The 17204-nt window shown below is 35.9% G+C and overlaps 2 protein-coding genes across 3 annotated transcripts; one reads left to right on the top strand and one right to left on the bottom strand.

Annotated features, from left to right (window-relative positions):
- Positions 1–2759: 2759 nt before the first annotated feature.
- On the bottom strand, positions 2760–5993 carry LOC104818088. The gene is made up of 7 exons (XM_010547544.2): positions 5652–5993; positions 5510–5560; positions 4571–4705; positions 4255–4360; positions 3993–4034; positions 3808–3864; positions 2760–3470 (listed from the first exon to the last, which is right to left on the bottom strand). The coding sequence occupies exons 1-7, from the start codon at positions 5858–5860 to the stop codon at positions 2946–2948; spliced, it is 1125 nt and encodes a 374-aa protein (XP_010545846.1). The 5' UTR covers positions 5861–5993; the 3' UTR covers positions 2760–2945.
- A 3915-nt stretch (positions 5994–9908) lies between these two features.
- LOC104818087 (serine/threonine-protein kinase 3-like) lies at positions 9909–16632 on the top strand. Of its 2 annotated transcripts, XM_010547543.1 has the most exons (21): positions 9909–10080; positions 10167–10334; positions 10636–10772; positions 11627–11683; positions 11966–11993; positions 12084–12206; positions 12350–12461; positions 12569–12606; positions 12728–12781; positions 13189–13374; positions 13522–13590; positions 13679–13758; positions 13990–14118; positions 14185–14452; positions 14830–14916; positions 15030–15191; positions 15364–15494; positions 15568–15697; positions 15908–16032; positions 16126–16281; positions 16397–16632. In XM_010547543.1, exons 3-21 carry the CDS (start codon positions 10678–10680, stop codon positions 16434–16436), a joined length of 2070 nt encoding a protein of 689 aa, XP_010545845.1. In that variant the 5' UTR covers positions 9909–10080; positions 10167–10334; positions 10636–10677; the 3' UTR covers positions 16437–16632. The 2 variants fall into 2 exon arrangements, with proteins under 2 accessions (XP_010545845.1, XP_010545844.1); XM_010547542.1 differs by lacking the exon at positions 10167–10334.
- The last annotated feature ends 572 nt before the right edge of the window (positions 16633–17204 follow it).

The following is a 17204-nucleotide window of genomic DNA, read 5'->3' as shown; positions in this document are numbered from 1 at the left end:
TTTACGGGTTGAAGCAAGCACCGAGGCAATGGTACAAGAAGTTTGAGTCAGTTATGGGGGAACATGGTTACAAGAAGACGACTTCAGATCATTGTGTGTTTGTGCAGAAGTTTTCTGAGGATGATTTTATCATCTTACTGCTCTACGTGGACGACATGTTGATTGTGGGCAAGAACACAGAGAGAATAATGGTGTTGAAGAAACAACTTAGTCGGTTCTTTGCTATGAAGGATTTGGGACCAGCAAAGCAGATTCTTGGGATAAGAATTGTCCGAGACAGAAGTAACAAGTTGTTGTATCTGTCACAGGAGAAGTACATTGAGAAAGTACTTCAGCGGTTCCATATGGAGAAATCTAAAGCTGTGAGTTCGCCTCTTGCTTCACACTTTAGATTGCGCAGTCAACAGAGTTCGAGTACAGATTCAGAGAATGAGGATATGAGACGAGTTCCATACGCCTCTGCAGTGGGAAGTTTGATGTATGCTATGGTTTGTACAAGACCAGATATAGCTCACGCCGTTGGGACTGTCAGTCGGTTTCTTTCAAATCCAGGAAGAGAACATTGGCAAGCAGTGAAGTGGATTATGAGATATCTTCGAGGTACTTCTGGTTTGAGAATTGTGTTTGGAGGTGATAAACCTTTGTTGATTAGTTACACAGATTCTGACATGGCCGGAGATACGGATTCTCGGAAATCTACGTCGGGTTACTTGGTAACTTTTGCGGGTGGAGCTGTGGCATGGCAATCGAAGTTGCAGAAATGTGTTGCACTTTCTACTACTGAAGCTGAGTTTATCGCCGCAACGGAAGCTTGTAAGGAGTTGTTGTGGATGAAGAGGTTTCTTGAGCAGATTGGGTTTAAACAAGATAAGTATGTCTTGTTGTGCGACAGTCAGAGCGCCATTCATCTTGGGAAGAATCAGACGTTTCATTCAAGATCGAAGCACATTGATGTGAGGTATCATTGGATTCGAGATGTCGTTGATTCGAAGGAGGTTGAGCTCGAGAAAGTTCACACTGATGACAATGGTGCTGATATGATGACAAAGGTACTTCCTAGAGGGAAGCTTGAAGTGTGTCGCAAGATTGCTGGGATGACGGGTTCTGGCTTCATAGTCGGAAGGGGGAGAATTGTTGAATTTTCCGCCTAACGAAGCCAAGGCAGCCGCAAGGCGGCGATGTAAATTTCCTCTGTAGGCCCCACCTGTTTTTTTGTTTTGTTAGGCAAGACTTGCCTATAAAAACGGAGGCTTCGCGGAGGGGGAGAAGCACGCAGAGCAAGCAGAAGCAGAAGCAAAGTGAGAGAAAAAAAAAGGGAGAGTGAAAAAAAAGAGTGGAAAAATATTGTGGGTATTCGGGGAGAGATTCGATCAGAAAAATATTTTTCTGATCGATCTAAAATTGTGAGAAGAGTTTCTACACTCCGACGGAGGTTTTTCGGAAGTTGTTCTCTACAGACCGAATCAACACAGTTCTGATCGTCGGGATATTTGACGGTGGTTTTTCGTCTCCAGTTGAGCTGCAAATCGGTATACTTGTTCCTGACCCTTTCGTCTTTGATTTATACGGTTGAGTTGTTGCTGGAATCAGAAGTCACGGGGTTGATTTGCAGTCTGGTTACTACTTATGGGTAGTATTCTCTCGGGTTACTGAGATTAGAATATCGGAGTTAATATTCTGTAATCTCAGTGTGTTGCTAGCTGTGTGAACATTGTAATCCAGTTATAGTGGATTTTTGGGTGGACTACGGTCCCGTGGTTTTTACTCCTCACACCGAGGGGGTTTTCCACGTTAAAAATCGTTGTCTTGTACCGTTGCACTAGATATTGTCATCCTCACAGGTTTACACAAGTAAGGGGTTTGTGTTACTGATTCATAACAAACGATCGGAGTAACGTAAAACCCCCCAACACGGCGGAAGAGAGGCGGAGGAAAAAGGCGGATGAGAGGAGGGAAAGCAGGGCGACGAGGTGGTGGAAGAGAGTTTTGAGGGCTGTGATTTTGGCTTGTAGGGAGTGCCATGCAATGGAGTCCGCAAGAGTGGTCAATGATGACGTGGACATGAAAGGGAAGATTAAATTTTGATAATTTTTTTTTTTATATTTGAATTTTGATAAATTTATCTAATGGTATTTTTATACTCCGACATTTTAAGCAAAGCTTAGTTTAATCTCGGTGCAAAGTTGTACACTTGGATAACGTACTTGGGTATTGATCGGAATGAAGTTTTATGTTGTATATATTTATTAAAAAGGTGCACGAAGGTAAATTTTTTTTAATATATTATAGATAGTGTTAATCATATATACATACATGATACATGGCTCTAGTGTTAATGGTTATTTAATTTTCTTAAGCAGATATTGTGGTCTAATTTTATAGAATATGCTTACTCATCTGACGAAGAATATTGCGTTATAGTTCAAGATTTGAGCATGCTTGTGAAAATATATAAAACACTTTAATTACTTAAAAATGTATTTAGTTATAAAAAATTGTAACGTACAAAATTTATTGTTATTATTAAACATCCAATCCAATTAATGAATTTAAATATGAAACATAATTAGTATAAATTAAAAACTGAACCAAAGAAAACATAATAATACAAATTCTATAGTATTCTTATATACACACACAAAACTTATACTTATATCACACGATAATTTATTTGATTTTAGCAATTGATCAATGTGTTTAATGTACCCAACCCCATATAACAAACATTTATAACAACGCATCAGAAAAAAAACTTTCCCAAGAAGAAAAAGATTTCACGTAAACGTAACTTGCATGGAACATTTTAAAGGAAAAAAAACTTTCGTTAAGTAAAAAAAAAACGGCCATCCAACAGTAACTAATACGTAGAGACCAAACCAAAAGAAACCATGGAAACGACAACAAGAACAAAAGCAACTAAGCTTAGATTACCGACAAAAACTATGTCACTCCAAGAAAGTCATGTTCCGTTGACTATCAAGGCTCAAGAACTCGGTCGGGTTCGCTTGGTTCTCAGAACTACTCTGGTCTTGATTCTGATTCTGATTCTGGTTTTGATGATCCGGTTTGTCCCCTAATCCCTCTGAACCGAACAGAAGCTTCGCGTTGACGTTGTCGGTCAACGCATTGAAGAATGATAACCCGTTTGGCCATTTCACGTCGGGTTCTTGCTCTTTGTTGGGTTGTGGGAACGGCAGATGCGTATGGAAGTTCGGCAAGGTCGGGACGGGGAGTTGTGGTGGGACCATCGGCCGCTGGTTCGCCCAGTTGTATACCGGAAGATGCTGTGGCTGAGCCGGCGGTGCGATGATTGGATGGTTTGAGCCGATGAGTGTGGAATGCGATGGCGAAGGTGAAGGGGAAGTGGTTCGGTTCGAAGAAAAGAGTTGAGAAAGGTAAAATCCGGATTGGTAGCCGATTGATTCGAACGTGTGCCTCATCCTTAGCACAAAGTGTAAATCCTCTGGTACCTAATGACAAGAATTGCGGAATATATAATACCTCATCAATGAATGAAAATATATAGACACACCGAGTTATTTGAATCCAATAGGGACACTGCTAAAACAAGAAAAATAACAAATATTTACATATTATATATATATAAACAAGGCCCGATTCAATGGAACCATTACGCGAAATTTGTGATGAGAGACATTTGATTCACGTACAGGTTTTATGTGAAATTTCTAGGCAGTTTCAATCGTTTCATGCATGAATCAATCACATATATATCGTATCATATATTTTGTGTTGTATCGTAAAAAGCGAAACACAAGAAAGTGAAAAGTATGCATGAGAACTTACAATCTTGCAAGAACCAAGTTGCAACAGCCCATGACCTGCTTGAATAACTGCTATCGTCTGTTCAAAACAAAAGAGCGCACAAGTATCGATCTCGAGCATCAAGCAACGGATCAAAAGAAGAAGAGGAAAACGAAGAAATGAATCGATCGAGATCGAGATGATCAGCTCATGCATGAACCTTTTACCTGAATTCCCGACTCGAATTGATCGTTCCATTCCGGGGGAATCTACGTGAAACCAGAAAACGTTCCATATGTACATGTGATTATTTACGATTTTTCAAACATATATATCACATTCAAATTCATTTATCAATATATATATATATATATGTATATTATGGATTGATGATTGGTAAACCACCACCCGAGTTATCGATTTTGTAGAATCATAAACTTGTGAACATTTGAATTCGAAGGAGACAATGCAGAAAGAACGAGAGCTTACAGCGTCGAAAGAACTCTGCCAATAGCTAGAAGCATTGGATTCGGATTCGGTTTGTTCCTTGAATACCCATTTATGGCATTTATCCGAAGCAACCTTCCCCATCAACCTGCCCGAATTTGCCACAGATAACTTTCTTTCTATTTTGTGTATATAGTTGCGTTGGAAAGCTTAAGTGTGTATGTGTGTATATGCGTTTTTGTATATATATGTGTGTGTGTGAATCTAATGACAAGGTAATTAATTATATGTTTTTGGAATATATATATACACACACACATATATATGAAATGAAATTAAGCACCTACCAAGTACCCACCCTTCGCCATAATTATATAGTTGGATGGACATTTTGCTGAAAGCCTTTCGGACAGGATCTTCTCCGTCCATGTCTCCGAAGCAATGATCTCCACTTCCTCTTCCTCGGCAGAATCCATCTTCCCACATCAACATCCTGTTGGAATTAAGATTCTCCCCCTTTTTTATTTCATATATTATCCATAATATACATACATACTGTAAAATAATATTTTTTTTTTGTGATTACCAAAACTAGCGTTGAATAATAAATTAATCTATCCTAGCAATTTTTTTTAATTAGGACAAAAATGTTTTTTTAATCTAATGTTTGAATTTGGATCGTTTAATTAATTTTTAAAAATGATATACTTTTTTTTAATCTATTCATATATAATAAAAAATCTATCTGTAATTTACTAAAAATAAAATATCAAAATCTGTTATTTTAGAGCGCTGCCATTAATTATTTATAGAGCGCTGCCCATGATTTTATTTAAATGAACAACACAGATCTCAATGTCTAACCTAGAGCCAAAAAAAAAACCATAGCAAAATCCTCATATAGTTGGTCAATATTCATAAATTTGAACATAGTTTAGCATTGCATATGTTATGATTAAAAAGAAAGTTCATGTTTTTTTTAAGGGAGACTATCTTCATATGGTTTACGAAGTCTAGAATTAACATGATTCTTTTGGGATCGATACATACCTACATATACATGCATGGTGTCGCAGATTGTATATATATATATCATATATATACATATATATATATGTAAGGGAAACAATCTCCAATTCGTATTTGTGTTTATTGGATATGGATTCGATTGATTCACTTGAGAAGACTAACAACTTTCCGGGCGAGAAGATTCGAATTTTCTTGGGAGCCAAACATAGCAAAAGTGGAACAAAGACTAAAAACAATAAAGAAAAAGGGCAAACCAACGAAAACTCACAGGCTTCCATTGTCGTCTCCAACCTTGCAGCCGTTACCACCACGAACTCTCCTGCTCTCAAAACGACAACGTTTCAAAGGTAGGAACGCACACAATACAAGAGACGGTGAGAGAGAGAGAGAGGAAGAGAGAGGGGACGTACGGACGAGGACGGATGGACCAGAAGACAGAGTAAGTCCAGTCGGAGTTAAGACAAACGGTTCGAAGGGCCTCGTGGAGGGCCACCATGCCCACGGCTTCTTTGCTCCTTTGTTGATGATTATTATGACGATGGTGATGGTGATGATGATGATGTTGGTGATGATGATCTGCTCCTCCTCCACCGCTTCCTCCTCCTCCCGAGCCCACCATTTCTCTCTCCTCTCTCTAGCTTTCTGTCTCTTATCTATGTATATCTATATATCTATATATGTGAACATGTAAATTTTGGTATGCTAAAAAAAAATTCGTATGTTGGTATTTGTGTATCGTTCTCTTGCCTTTGTCCTTTCTTTCTGTTCTTCACCGTTTCCTCAAGCTTTAGGCGACCTAGCTTCTTTCTTTTATATTCTACCATCTTTTTTTTTTCCTTTTTTTAAATCATTAGATTATCTATGGTTAAGATAAACAATTACAGTCTGTTGTCATACTATTCAGGATTATTTTTAAGATCTTGTGTATATGATTTTTCTAAGCAAATTATATAATATATATGATATATTATCATGATATTCTAAGAAAATTGATATATATGATATATTATCATGATATCACATATTGATTTTATTATTACCATTTAAAAAATTATAATTTATAAAAAAAATTCTAGCAAATTAAGTCTTACATCTCATGGTTTTCGGGAAATTTCATATATATATATATATATATATATATATATATATGTATGTATATATGATGGAATGACCATATTCTGTGACCACAGGGTCATGGACGTCTCTGATCTCTCTCTATATATATTTTTTAGCATAGTTACTTAATTAATTTTACATATGAATCTCCTTTCAATACTACAAGTACTTTGTTTATTTTTCAAATTTTGGTAACTAAATTCTTGGTTATTTTATTTTTCAAAACGAAAATAGTTGCGCAAAAAATAAATTGTTCGTGGTGTACGTCTACAGTTGAATTTTATGGGGTTTTTTTTTTAATCTGTTCACTAATTTTATTTTTATGGGATTTCATTTTTCAATCTATATGAATGTTTATAACTTCGTGTATAGATGATATTAAAAAAAAAGTAATTATGCGACCATGTCATCATTAAAGTTTTATTAACTCAACAGCAACATTAATTAATCAGAACATAGAATAACACTTTTCATTCTTTATATTGGCATCAAATTATTCCCAATATATACATGAATATGATATGGCCTTATAAGTGGGTAAAACTGTTGTTGCTATGATTATAAAGCTACAATTACAGTGCCAATGGTAATAATTACAGCACATTTTACGTTAATTGTTAATTAACGGTAGGAGAAAAGCACTTCGGCACCAGACCACTTTTGGCCTAAGGACTGTGTTATATACCCCAATTATCAAATTACCAAAACTTCAATCTTTTTATTATGTATTTTATAGCTCTTGTGAGCTTAGATCAATATATATATATATATATATATATATATGTACATTTGTGTATAGAGATATTTATATTTATATGCACAGTTTTGCGTTTTGATCCAAATTGATTTGATATATACTGTCAAACACCAAGAGTTTTACCGTTTTAGATAATGATGTTGGATATCTATAACATATCATTGATTAACATTACATTTATCTATTTATCAACCGGGAGATAAATCTTATAATATTTATAAATAATTAATTATTTTTATTGTTATATTTTTTTATTGATCTTTGTTCTTATATATATATATATATTTCATGATTTTAATTTAAAAAATTTATAACTAAGAATTCAGATTCTTCTGATGGAATTCGAATATAAAATAAATATGATGTTTTAGTTTGAACGATATCCAAAAATACCATTGAAAAAGAGTCTTATTGCTCCGAAAACATTGATAAAATACAATTTCATTTTAAAAAAAAAATCATTTGCATTGTCAATGTGAAATAAAACCTTATGAGAGAGGCTCTTTAGGACAAAAATTCACCAGCTTTCTGTAATTAAATACAATTAATTAAATTAGGCATAAGAAATACTAATAATCTGTACACGCACGCAGAGCAAGGGGCGACAAAGAGAATATATAGGAAGAAGAGATTTAAGAGTCACGTGCGCACGTGCCTTGTGTAGCCCCTTCTCTTTCACATCTTCCACGCGCACAGCTTCGACGTGAGCGCACGCACTTAACTATATTTTATTAAAAAAAACAAATGAATAATTAATTACATGGATATGACATATGACGTATATGAGGTGGAATAAATATTTTATGAGCTCCATTTTACCAGTATATATCAAACATCAAGTCGAGGAATTCAGATAAAATTAATTGGAGTAATAACTAGAAGTTTTATTAAATTAAGATATTCTATAAAATATTTTTATTAGAGATATCTATATATGTATATTTTTACTGAAAAAATAAATTGTATAATTTCTGAAAACTCAATGTTTGAAAATAATTTATTTTAATATTTTTCTATCTAATTATAGAAAAAAATATAAATCACAGATAAATAAATTACAATTTTAATAATATTTTCAACTTTTTATGAATACATATAAATTAGTTTATAAATATCAAAATATGTTGAAAAAATGTATTCCAATTACTTTTAATTCAAAATAATTTCAAAATAAGTATAGAAAATTTGTTATATAAATTGTACAAGACATAAATTAATTAGATTATATAAAATACATCATTTGTTGAACGTGTTATATTCCTTTTTTAAATGAATCACTGGCACTACACTTATTAATTATTATTTTAAATTTTTTTAAAATATTTGGATGGTAATAAATATGGAGTATAGCAAAAAAATGAACCTTTTAAATTTAACAAATAAATATATAAATTTCTAATTTTTTTATAAAAATATAAAAAATTTAAATTTTTTGCCGAAAATTTACGATAATTTTAAACTTAATGATTTTTTATATGATCGTATGAAAAAAAAAATCAAAACTTATATATTTTCATATAAGATTATATGAATTTATATAAAAAATGTTCAAATTTATATATTTATTTACTAGATTTAAAAAATTATGTTTTTTAGATATACTCAGACTGTATGTAAAAAATGGAAAAAAAAAATAAGAATGAGCCATTGCGGAAGAGACGTGGCAGTACGAATATACGAGGATAATTCTTGGAGACTTTTTTTTGAATTGAATATATTCGTTTTTTTAGAGAGAGAAAAAAAAATACAAAACGAGCGCATGAAAAATACGCGCGAGGGAGGCGCGTGGTGTAGAGAGAGCAGAAGAGAGGTAACAGACTGCAATTCTCAGTCTGAAAAGAAAATCCTCTCCGGGTCTTTGCTCCGCATTGACCGGCCCGGCCCTTTGGTTTCTCATCTTTGACTGTATTTTCAAATGTGGGGTCCATTTTTTAAGGATATTATTACTGAAAATAATTAAAATATACGGATTCGTAATTTTATAATATATATATATATTTTTTTTTACGATGGAAACCCCTATTCTACTACCTTCCGGGTTGGACAACAGACACTGCAACAGACGAGAACGGTATCAGGACAGCATCGCAGACCTGAGAAAATCTACCGTCCTACGCAGTAACCGACAAACCACGCAGAGCAGATAAACCAGCTTCGTAAAATTGATCGGCTCAAGGGGAGTACCATATCTGGGATTCGAACCCACAACCTCATGGTAGAGGGGAGTTGTCATTAACCACTAGGTTGGGAGGCTTCCCTATATATATATATATAATTTTGATCTCATAAAATGAATATATTTGAATTTGAAGATGTGTTAAGAACTTGTTCCAAATTTTTTCTATCGGAAGTTTTTTTTTAAGGCAACAGGTAATTAGAGTGTTTAATGCGATTTTTTTGTTGTAAAACTTGATTCTTAATTTAAAGTCCTATATTTATAGTATTTTTTAAAGTTGTGAAAAGAAAATATTTTGATGGTTTATAATACAAAAATAAAAATTTTCAAATCTTTACCATGGGGACACCTTTTTTTTTTGCTGGGTCTATAGAGCTTGTTTCTTTTGAAGGCCCATATGTACAGCCCTTTTTTTTTAATAGAACTGGACTCTTAGAAATCAGTAGGCCCTTTGACTAAAATTACCAAATGGGCCTCCCAAAATCGAAACGCTGCGTATTAGCGAAACCGGGTCTTTGTTCTTTAACGGTAACGTAAATCGGGTCGGATCCGTAGGACTGGTTTCCAATTATTAGTATTAATTTTAAATAATAGATTTGGATGGGAAGAGAAAATGAATGCAAATTGAAGAATCAAATCGAGGAAACTTCATCAGAGAACAGTTCCTCTCGATCTCTTGGTGCTCGTGAGAAGCCATTGGAGAGAGAATTTTCTCGGGAAGTTGATAGAAAAGAGGGGAAGGATTTAACGATCTGTGTAATTTGTTTATCGTCTTCGTCAAATTTACCAGGTAATTGGAATCGGTCTTGGCATTTCTCGGATTTGACATCGCAATCAAAGTGATTCGCAGACTTTTTTTCTTGTCTGGTTCTTCAGATGGGAGAGGGATCTAGGATGATTACGATGCTTCAACTCACGTTTATGTTGTTATTGCGCTGTCCTATAGTGGAGAATTTATTGGGTAGTAGAAAAATTTCTCGTTCAGACGTCACTTCTTCGAATCCACCTAACGGGACGATGATGCTATGTTTGTGAGAAATCTCCGTTACGTACCAAATTTTTCCTTTTAATTCGTTTGCTTTGAGTAAAAGGTTTATCCGCAATGCAGTTTCGTCTGTTTTCATTGTGGATTTATAGATCCCGTTTTGTGCGGTTCTTTCTTCGGATTATGATATGGGCTATTCCCAAGTTCTTGCTGTTAATGGAATGTGTTGGAAAATAGTTTCAGGGTTTGACCCACTTCGGAAAAATTAATCGTGGGCTGAGTAATGGTTAAATTTGGGGTTGCGGGGTGAGATTTCTCTTCTGATCCTTTGTTCTCGGTTCATTTGTTTTTCCTTATCAGGGGTTTGCGGAGGGAGAGAGTAGGGTTCCCTTGTATGTGGATATGGATGACGTTGTGGGTTTACAAGAGGCAGCTGGGGCCAGGTTTAGCCAGTTCGAGTTGATTGGAAGAGGATCATTTGGGGATGTCTATAAAGCGTAAGTATCGAGTCAGTACAGTTCGGTTTCATGAGTTCTTTTCAGATTTATATCTTCTTCATATCTCGCGATAAGAGGTGCCCTGGCATCTGGTATATAGCTGCCACACTAGATTATGTTGAAGAGTCCTTATGTGGCTTTTTGGATTAATGATATCAGTAAATTGTTCTTATTGCTAAGAATCTATATCGAAATGCTTACAAAGAAATTTATGCCCTGCAAACGCAAGTTTTTGGAAGTTGAGAGCATAATCATGTAACATTTTTTGTTTCCTGCACATATCTTTTCCTGTGTGGTTTTTTTTCTTGGAGAAAACACAGTTGCACTATATCTAACCCCATCCGAGTACAAAGTGCTGAAAACCAGAATATGATCTTGAAGACACTTTATGTGCTTTATGGTCTAGAAATACGGTGTGTGTATCCAGAAAATGTGAGTGCAATGCCAGGAAACTTTAATTATTAGTACATGTGTTATCTTTTCTGTTCCATGTTGATACAGTAAGATTTTATTGCATTGTCAGCATGTGATATAAGACATTAAGATGTGAAACTTCAGCTAGTCCATGGTGATTTACATATAATCTTTTTTTTTCAATACAACTTCTATGGTATCAGATTTGCTAGAATATGAGCCATAAGCTACATAGTTTTGTTATTTGATAACTCTTGGTAGAGAGAATTTGGACATGGGTGTTTGTTGATAACTAGAATAGGTGAAAACCATAGGTTTAACTATTATCCGATTCCACTAGTTGATTGAGAAGGAATTGGTTGGCGTTAATTTACAATCTTATTGAGCAACGCATGGCTAAAAATTTGTATGCTGAGCTGTGACTTGCCTCTGATTATCAGGTTTGATAAGGAGCTCAACAAAGAGGTTGCCATTAAAGTGATTGATCTGGAAGAATCGTAAGTATTTGAACTGCTTTTCTTATTTCCTTTTTTTTATTTGCCTGTTTGATACATAGTTCTCCAACTAAGCTTCTGGGCAAAGTTAATCTGCTTTCTTATATTGTCAAACGTTCTCTTGTAATTCAATGTACGTTTCATGTTCATGTCTTTCAAGGCGACTTTAATTTGCCTCTGGTTTTCTTCATAAAATGCCTTCAGTTATCAGTTCTAGTATGTTTCTACAATCCTACCATGTCCAATATTCCTTTCTTAGTTGCTATGTTGCTTTTAATCTGGCAGAGAGGATGAGATTGAAGATATCCAGAAGGTATTTCTTTATCAAATATTAACTTCTGTGATTAACATTTGCCATTCCCCTTATGATTGTCTGGTTCTCTTTTTCGTTGTTGACTCCCAGGAAATTTCAGTTTTGTCACAATGCCGCTGTCCTTATATTACCGAATACTATGGTTCCTACCTTCATCAGACGAAGTTGTGGATCATCATGGAATATATGGCCGGCGGTTCTGTTGCTGACCTTGTATGTCGTATTACTTCCTTGTTGTCAGAAACTTGAGAAATATAATTGTGTGTGCAGTGATGCACATACATCACAGTGGAGTTCTTTTCTACATTTATCTTCTTCTTTGGCGCTCCTTATAATTTTTAAACTCTCTTCCGCAGCTGCAATCAGGTCCACCACTGGATGAAACATCAATCGCTTGTATTACACGAGATCTGCTTCTTGCGGTTGAATATTTGCATAATGAGGGAAAGATTCACAGAGACATCAAAGGTTATCTATGCTCTAGTAGACTTTGAAATATCTTATGGTTTCGCCTGTGATCCAAATGTTCCTGTATAGCTTGTTTCATGACAATCTTTTCCATCCTCTTATTGCAGCTGCTAATATATTGCTGACAGAAAATGGTGATGTGAAGGTATGCTATACTTGCTTAAACCTTAGACACTGAGATTTCAATTTTTTTTTGTCTCCGGAGTACTCAGATGTTTGAGTTGCATCAGCTCGGGTCTCCAACTTCCTTTCTTACACTATAACAGGTTGCGGACTTCGGTGTTTCCGCGCAATTGACACGGACAATATCAAGGAGAAAGGTGCTTATTTTGTTGTGCTAATAATTACTTCAATTCCCTATGTTGGTTCTTTCTTTCTGGTATGTTGCAATTGCTTCTCTTATATCCCTGCAATATACTTAAGAAGATTGATATTGGGTTCTTTGTTCTCCTTGCTTTCATTTTTCTGCTAGCATTTTCATCTTGCCGATCAACAGTTTCACTCCCATTTTCATATACATAGCCTTCAACTGATAGAACTCCAACATGTCTTCATAAAATTGTTCCCTTGTTGGAAAATTTATGTTGCAAGGGATCTTCACAAAGCTGGACGATAGTTGAAAGACATCTCTTGGCCGTTTAGACATCATCGTCAGTTCTCCTAGGATTGTGTAGTGCTGTTGTTCAACTGTTTGGATTGCATGCACTAATGTTTATAACGATGACAGACTTTTGTAGGAACACCGTTTTGGATGGCACCAGAAGTGATTCAGAACTCAGAAGGCTATAATGAGAAGGCAGATATTTGGTCGCTCGGAATAACCCTAATTGAGATGGCAAAAGGAGAACCTCCACTAGCTGACCTTCATCCAATGAGGGTGCTGTTTATAATTCCCCGGGAAAGTCCTCCTCAGGTTCACATAATTTTCAATTTAAGCGTTAAAAAATCCTACTAGATTGTTGGAGTATTTTGCTCTGGAGTCACCTAATAGTGCCATGTCTCTTGATTGCGAAGTCATCTTCCAGAAGTTAGGTTTTTAACATTTCATTTTTGTCTGCAGTTAGATGATCATTTTTCCCGTCCTATGAAGGAGTTTGCTTCATTATGTTTGAAAAAGGCTCCTGCTGAGGTACTTGTAACACAATCCTTGCTTCTTGTATCTGTTATTGCCAGCTATGGTTTGGAAAGATCTCTTTACATTTGTTCATTACTTACAGAGACAAAGCGCCAAAGAATTACTCAGACACAGATTTATTAGGAATGCTAGGAAGAGTCCAAGACTTCTTGAGAGGATAAGGTGTGATGATGCTTTTTTCTCCAACTTTGGTTTGTGATTCTAGTTTTGCACCTCCATTTATTTGATTGTGATGTTAGAATAGTTATGCGGTTTAACATGTAGTCGTTTATTGACTTTTGTCTCTTATCTGCCTTTATGCCAAAAGAACTCCAGAATAAGATTGATAGTTCTTTCCGTCTCCAGAATAAGATTGATAGTTATTCTGCCATTTCCCCCTCTTGTTCTGTACAGAGAGCGTCCAAAATTTCAAATAAAGGAGGATGGAGAGACTCCAAGAAATGGTCCAAAAGCTCTAGCTGAGTCGTCTAGCATTGTCAAAATGGATAGAGATGAAAGAGGCCAAGCGAATACTGGAACTAGGTGGGATATGTGTTCTCCTCATGGAATTCCTTTTTTTTCATTATTCTGAAATACTTGTAAATACAGTATTCAGGTAAAAACTGTGAAAAATGCCGGGTGGGACTTCAGTGTTGGTGGGTCTCAGGGCATTGGAACAGTACGGGCTCTGAAACCTCCTCATGTGAGGGAAAGGCGCCAAGAAGTTCCCTCTAATCAGACCTCGCAAAGAACATCACGGACTAGTGGTAGCCAATGGTCATCCGCTTCTGGTAGTACAGTTCCGGAAGCCTCTGAAGGGGCTTCTGTTAAAAGAGATTCTTATCAGAATGACAATCTCGATGACGTCCATGATGAAGTAAGACCCTTCACCTAATGTGTGCGCAGATGCTGTCTCTGTTTTTTAAGACCATTTCCTTGTCGTCTGATCATGTGTCGGGAAATTATTTTCTAAATTTGCCGAGTTTATCATTATGATCTATTCTGTTTCAAGTTTCTTGGGCGACCAGTTCTGGATGTGGTTAGGTTCACTTGAAGGACTGCCACATCTCAGAACTCTTCGCATTTTCTACCTTAAGTTATCAATACACTTGCCTATAAAAATTGGAATATAGTTATTGTTTTCATATCCTGAACTCCCCTCAACGTGATTCTCCTTCTGTATGGCACTGTGCTATAGTGGATGTTTAAATTCTATGATCTTCTAACCTGTGATACTGGTTTCTGAATTTTCAGGATGATTCATCGCTCAGTGGCTCTGGAACTGTTGTCATAAGATCTAGAAGTCCTCAACCATCTTCTATATTCCATGATCAAAGCTCGGTATCAGATTTCTTCCTTCCTTTCTTTTTAACTGAAGCAAGTCTGCAATTTAAACCCTTGTACTGTCTTGCTGTTCAACCGCTAGCATGTCTGATTCCAGTTCTGTTGTATAGTCTAGCAGCAGGTATGCATCTTTTGATGATGCTTCTACAAGTGGAACTGTTGTTCGTGACCAGCATGATGATTCTGGATCGCCCCGAACACCAAAATCAAAACTAGGAATTCAAGATAGAACTTCTAGTGCTTCGGAAGACAGTTCAACAAATCTCACAGAGGTGGTTTGGGAAACATTTAATTGCTTTTTGCATTTCAATAATTTCCCATCGAATGTCAATCGGGGTTTGGAATTTATTTGCTGACGTTATTATTTGTAAAGTTTGATGTATCTGGTTAGTAATGGATTAATCATCAGATTTATTCTAACACAAACTTAAAACATTCATCTAGGCAAAGGCAGCAATCGAAGCTGGTTTCAGAAGGGGAAATGCTAGAGAAAGGTTCGGAATGGGCAAGGTTAGCAGTGATGGGAAGGCCAATCGAAGAAGGGAACAAATGACAGAAGGTTCAGATAATTCGAGGTGCGTCTAGATCATAGTTTCTGTTTGTTGCAGACTTTCTGGTCGTTCCTAAATCGAAGCTTTAACCTCGCAGAAATTCCCATGATCATTTCGACGCGCCAAAACAAATCACAAGATCACAACTGAGTGATGATGAAGATGACTTGAAACTGGCATCATTGTCTGCATCACTGTCACTCGTGCTCATGCCTTCCCTAAAAGAGGTGCCCTTCTTTTCCTGAGAACTATAGATAACATTTGCCATCTTCAGTTACACTTGGGATGTCTTGAACTCTCTGCCCTTCTTTTCCTGACAAGTGTTAATGGGTTAGGAGAGTCGAAGCTCAAGAACAAGTATTTGTGTCCAAATGCTACTAATGTATGAAGCGCCCGTCGTTCACACAATGCCTTTATTTATCGGATTTATGGTATAGGTTCTTGGGGGCGATTCAAAAGGGGCAGTTGGACGTGCAGTTTCAAAATCCATTGCGAACATGGAACGTGAAAAGCCTGGTTCTTGTGAAGCTTTTGTCGCCAAGGTGATTGAACATTTGGGAAGGTAGGGGAAATCTTATGAACAATATGTGTCATATATACACGCACAAATGGTTTGGATACTTTGATCTGATGAAACCCAAACGTTCCGATGCAGTTCTAAGGAAGCTTCGGTGAAAGAATTGCAGGAAATGGCAGCTCGTGTTTTCGCCAAGCCAACACCCTCTGATTCAGAGAACAGAAGAAGGCAACCTAACAAAGAGTTCAGTTCCAACGCTAATGTTAGCCCTCTCGCGAGATTCTTACTCTCAAGGTTTGGAATCGGATTGGATGGATGAGCTTCTTCCCTTCTTTTGTGATTTTATGACATTATAAATGGGAAGTAATTCTGTAGATGGAAGTTTCAAATGGGTTCATTGTGTTTGCAGATGGCAAGGTCAATCTTCACGTGATCTTAGTCCAACTTGAGACAAGAGACAGACAGAACAGAACACTGCTTTGTTCCTCTGTTGGTTTATAGGTGTCTCCTCCATTGATGCATTGAATTTTGGTATTTGTGTGCATAATTTGTTAGCAAAACTGTATTTATATGTGGCGTTTGCATTTTTTTTTTAAATTCTTCGTTCTTTGTTCTTTTTTTTTATAAATATATTACATTTTAACATTCCGGGTTTTTTTTTTCAAGCGGAAGCATATTCTTAGTTGTATAATTAAGGGTTTGCCTTTTTTATTATTGGTGACAGAATGTAATCTTTCCAACATTTATCAATTTCTTTTTCATATTATTCGGTTTCTTCTTTGATTTCTCATTCAACACAATGAAACCCATCAAAGAAACATAACACAAACCGAAAGTAATATACTTTCCTATAATATTGGCCTTATTTTCCATGCAATGTAACAAAAAAACATAATGAAGTGGTAAAGACAAGAGATGTATATTTTTTCATAGAAAAATCAAAATAGAAAAGAACTTGGGATTGTGAATAATCCATGTGTTTCACCTCCAAGCTCACGAAGTTCATTGCAGTGTATGTACATGTACGTATACATCCCTAGTTCGAGCTGAGCTCCCGAAATGCTCCATGCAGCAACATAGCTGCAGACATCGACATATCGATACCATTATAAACTCCAGATGACCATACAGAACACATACATCATGCATGGCCATTTTGGCATGTGTGTATACATTACATATATATACATATATGAAGAATACAGTGGAGGGAAAGA

The sequence above is a fragment of the Tarenaya hassleriana genome, unplaced genomic scaffold, assembly GCF_000463585.1.
Source record: "Tarenaya hassleriana unplaced genomic scaffold, ASM46358v1 Cleome28, whole genome shotgun sequence".
Lineage (NCBI taxonomy): Eukaryota > Viridiplantae > Streptophyta > Magnoliopsida > Brassicales > Cleomaceae > Tarenaya > Tarenaya hassleriana.
Note: the sequence above shows the minus strand (reverse complement) of the source record. Positions and strands in the feature narration are given on the sequence as shown.